Genomic DNA, 4636 nt, shown 5'->3' on the forward strand with positions numbered 1-4636 from the left:
GGGAACCAACGCGCATCAACTGACACCATGAAGCCAGTGTACAAAACTTGTTACCCCAAAATTCTATGCAAAAAAAAAAATCCATCTAGCTCAATATAACTGTGAAAAGTTTCAGTGCAGCTATGTAATGCCTGCTTTAACATGGGTTTATTTAAAATTATTTAATCTGCAGCATTAGTCTAGTGCTTGCCCTTACTTTAGCTAATTGAAACTAATTGGGCTGACCACAGGACATTGACATTACTTTCAGAATTGCCAGGCTTTTATGTCCCTATTTTGTGCCTGATCACAGATTAGACCTTTCTTTAGCTCACGCTCAAAACCTGAAAAGGCCCTGACAAATTCTCAGAAGAAAATGAGCCTCTTCAGTCCATACTGGATTGATTTAAGATAGCACACTGGAAAGGCAGCTCATTCATGCAACACCTCACTACAGCTTTTTTTTTTTCTCCTCTAAATATAGACATTGCTCCAAGCCTCAGCTACATCCCCAGTCATTCTTCCCTTTCACCACCGATCTGTAAGACATTGAACAGCTTCCTACCAATGTTTGCATTTTGCTTCTGTATGTTAAAATTTCTGCCTTTTGCAAAAGGGAGCTTGTGTGCACACAACAGCCCAGTGAGACCCATCACAAAGCTAACAGCACGTTCAGACATCAGTCTATTTTCACCATTTTAAGGTCTCCATGTGAAATTTTACAGCCCCGTCAAGAAATTTTGTCCACCTATTAGCCCCAAGTACATCAGCTAGAGACAGAAACCAGTATCCCATATCCTGTTCCACAGGCCTGAAAGATGAGCGTGATACACCATTTTACCAACTTAGTGCATTAGTGACACATGACACGTACAAGGAATCTGTGTAAGCATTTCTGTAACTTTATTGACTAGCTTTATTGCACATACTTATTGAAGCCTCCATTATTATACCCACCCAAGGTTTCCATAATTATTTTAAATGCAAGTTAAAGATAACCTTCATTCCCATGACTTATTTTTTCCCCCCATTTTAATTGTTAAGGTTCTGAATCACCCAAGAAAGACATAACCCCTGAATTCATACGTCTAGACCATGCGGCATTCAGGGAGCAAGCCAGTGGGTGCTCTGCAAGCATACTCATACTCTGCACAGAGAGAAACATCATAGATCATTAACTTTAAACCTCAGTGGTCACTGAATTAAATATGTGAGACTGCAATTTTAGCTCAGTCAATCATTGTTTATTCTGTTGACCTGAGGAAAGCCAGACTGCCTAAAAATCAAGCCTTCTTCTTCACTTCACTCTCTTCCTTTCCTGCTGCTTCTTTCTCTTCCTTCTCCTCCTCACCAGTTTCCTCAGCAGTTTCCTGAGACTCCTCCCCTTCTTCAGCTGCTGTTTCTTCTCCTTCCTCTTCCTCACCCTCTTTGGCTTCTTCAGATTCTTCCTTAGCACCTTGGAAAGACAAAAAGAAGTATTTCACATCTACATACTGTTCCTAATCACAATTTCGCAGGAGCCAGCATACCTGCAACCTTCAACCCCACACATTTGGATGTCAGCCAGCTACACATGACGGGGCTGGCTACTGATTTTGCATGAAAGCAGGGACAGTTATCAAAAGACTTGCAAGGGAGAACAACAGAACTCCACCACCAACTTACCGTAAATTCAGAGGGAGTGGAATACTTCACAGGTCTTTTCAAAAAATCATGGCCTTGAAAAATATCGACTGTGGACTCATTGCTTTAAGCCTACCCAAAGACCTGAGTTCAAAACAGGACCTTGCCATTGCTTTCTGATGGCCTCTTCAGCTATCATTTCATTATAATCTTTACACTAATAAACTCCTAAAATAGTTCAACACTAACCAATGCATTTCAGGTATGTTTAGGTTAAATCCTTCAGAGCTGAAGTTGGGAAAAGCAGTTCTGGATAACATTCCTTTTAGATTTTAATATGCGAGTTTGGTAAATAAATTATAGGACAGCAAGGAAGTGCCATATACTTTGGCTGAACAAGAAAGCTACCCAGACTTTAGGCAACAGATATTGCTATCCACTGAACCCAAGAGTTCCATCCACAGACACCAGCTGATGTTCCTATTATCATGGGCTACTCTCTGGGAATTAGTATTTCACACAGGATGTTCTTTTTTTTGAGGATGTCTGTAACAGCTAAGTACTGTTTGCTGCCATACAAGTATAACATTACACGCTGTTGAAGTATTCTCATTCTTGGTTTTGGAAACTTGAATGGAAAAACATCCAGTGATTTCCAAGGGAGTATAATCAGTCCCATAATCTGCCTGACATTGAATGTTTACTTTGTCTCCCATTCTATATCCAGGCTTTCCTACCTAAACGCTGTGTGCTTAATGCCACGATCCTTTGCTCACACGAGCAGACAATGAGAGGTCTAATCATTGCACTTAGTCATCAGGACTTCTGGGTTTTACTCCATACAAGGAGGGTGAAGCATGAAAGAGAGGGATTTGAAAGTAACTGTAAGTACCTTCCTCCTCCTCTTCAGCCTCTTCACCTCCTGCTTCTTCCTCACCTTCCTCTTTCTCTTCCTCCTCACCTTCTTCTGGAGGGGCTGCCTTGGCTTCTCCCGCTTTAGCAGATTCAATTGTTTCCTCTATTTCAATCTGCTCTTCCTGGACATGACTAGAGTAGTATGTGGGGAAGGAACGGGTTGTCATCAAGTAGGAGCTGGATTGGAGGCCACTGTAGGCAGACCTGCCAAAAGTCGGGGCAGTCTGGGTGTAGCCACTGGTGATGCTTCCAACACTAGTGAAACTGAGTCGGGTCTCTTCACCTTCCAGCAGTTTCCTAGCAGGGAAAAAGCAAGCAGAAGCGACTTGGTTATGCTGCAGCAGTAATCAGCTGATTCAGCTACGGACCAAGATACTATGATGCTTTGAACAGCGTAAGACCTAGAGAATCCATACTTAGGAACACAAAAACTAGCCGGTAATAACTACGTGGCAATGCTACTCTAGCTTCTTGGAATAATTTAACAGGTTTCAGAGGTGTGCATTATCAGTGAATTAATACTTTCCCTTGTTAGAAAAGTAATGGGGGAAAAACCTCTAGGATTAGGTTCCTACAGCAGGTGAAGGTGTATTTGGATAGCCTGTAGGGTTGCAGAGAAAGATGCAGATGTAACAATTTGATGTTATGTTTAGCTATTAGACAAGGTTTATAGCCACCTTCTCAATATTCCCCCTTGTGGCATTCATAGAAACTCTTTCTGCATTTGCCATTTCTAGCAGTATCTGGGACAAAACACTGAATGGCTATTTAGCAGCAATTCTGCTGTAAAAGGTTTGCTTTGCAGGAGATTGGGCTTTGTTTCTAACTCACAGAAGCATTCTTAAAAGCATGTAATGCATTTCCAATTTTGAGAACAGCCATCTGTTTTAAGAAGTTCCACTGATACAAAACCTCTTCACTCTAAGTACAGAACAGGTATTTTTATCTGTAAAGATGGAGAACCGAGATCATATATTGCTGAGAGCTCTGTATACACACCATTATACTCACTGAAGTCTGCTACACTGAAGATTTTGCTTTAAACAAGTATTTTGCCTCAAAAGCACCACTTCCTCCAACAGAAAGACAATAGAGAAGACCTGATTAAACCCTGACATCTATCTATGAAAATTTCTGCTGGAGGAATGATAAATCAAATTAATTCTCTTGAAGGCAGAACAGGAACCCGATCCGAGTTCTGACTTCCCAAAACAGTCCCCCCATCATACCTATATGCTGCAATTTCGATGTCCAGGGCCATTTTCACATTGAGCAGATCCTGGTATTCCTTCAAGTACCGAGCCATTTCACTCTTCGTGGTTCTCAGCTCGTTCTCCAATTTGTTGATCGTATCCTGTTGGAAGTAACAACATTGACAGCGTAAAATTCTTAATTCTCCCCTGTCTAGCAATAATGCCTTGCAAGGAATTTCTCCAATCCTATTAACTTAATCTTGCTCTAGCTGACAGCGAAGACCAACAGCTCCGACTCCATCCTCCGCCAGAAAGGCGCCATTTACCAAATCCCCCCTTCGCCTGGCAGGGCTTTCCCACCCCACTACCGACAGCCTATTGTTCCAGCCCTTTTTAATCTTACGGGCCCGATTTTCTGCTATCTGAGGACTAAAGCACGCCTGAAATTTGTGTATCGCTTCCTTTTGGTTTTAGCCTCTACGTGCTTTTTCCCGTCTTATCTTAAGGATATCTTTTTAACAAGGATATAGTTACGGCTCCAGCGGTATACAGGTACGCGACACACCGCGCAGGAGAGCTCTGTGGCATGCCGCACCGCGGTTTTACCTTACAGCTTAGACCGGCAGCAGAGCCGCGGCGCTTAGGCGGGAGCTAGAAGCAACGCCCTGTCTCCGGGATGCCCCCGACAGCCTCCCCCCGCAAGCCCCGCACCTGCAGGGCGGAGATGTCTGCGCTCTGCTTCTCTTCCAGCTCCTGCAGCTGCTTCTCCAGCGCCTCGTTCATGCCGCGGGTGGCCTCGATCTCCAGCGTCTTGGCCTTGAGCAGGCGGCGGCTCTCGGACACCTCGTCCTTGGCGGCGCGGACGGCGTCGGTGTTCTTGGCAGCGCTCTCGCTGAGGACGGTGAAGCGGCTGCGGAACCACTCCT

The 4636-nt window shown here is 43.9% G+C and overlaps 1 protein-coding gene across 1 annotated transcript; it reads right to left on the reverse strand.

Annotated features, from left to right (window-relative positions):
• Positions 1 to 859: 859 nt before the first annotated feature.
• Positions 860 to 4631, reverse strand: LOC104615985 (neurofilament light polypeptide; the record flags this gene model as incomplete). Its single annotated transcript, XM_010282027.1, has 4 exons — positions 860 to 1435; positions 2495 to 2814; positions 3747 to 3871; positions 4422 to 4631. Coding segments are annotated over 4 exons (828 nt in total), but the record flags the coding sequence as incomplete, so codon positions are not given.
• Positions 4632 to 4636: the final 5 nt, after the last annotated feature.

This window comes from Phaethon lepturus, unplaced genomic scaffold (genome assembly GCF_000687285.1).
Source record: "Phaethon lepturus isolate BGI_N335 unplaced genomic scaffold, ASM68728v1 scaffold31802, whole genome shotgun sequence".
NCBI classification, from domain to species: Eukaryota; Metazoa; Chordata; class Aves; order Phaethontiformes; family Phaethontidae; genus Phaethon; species Phaethon lepturus.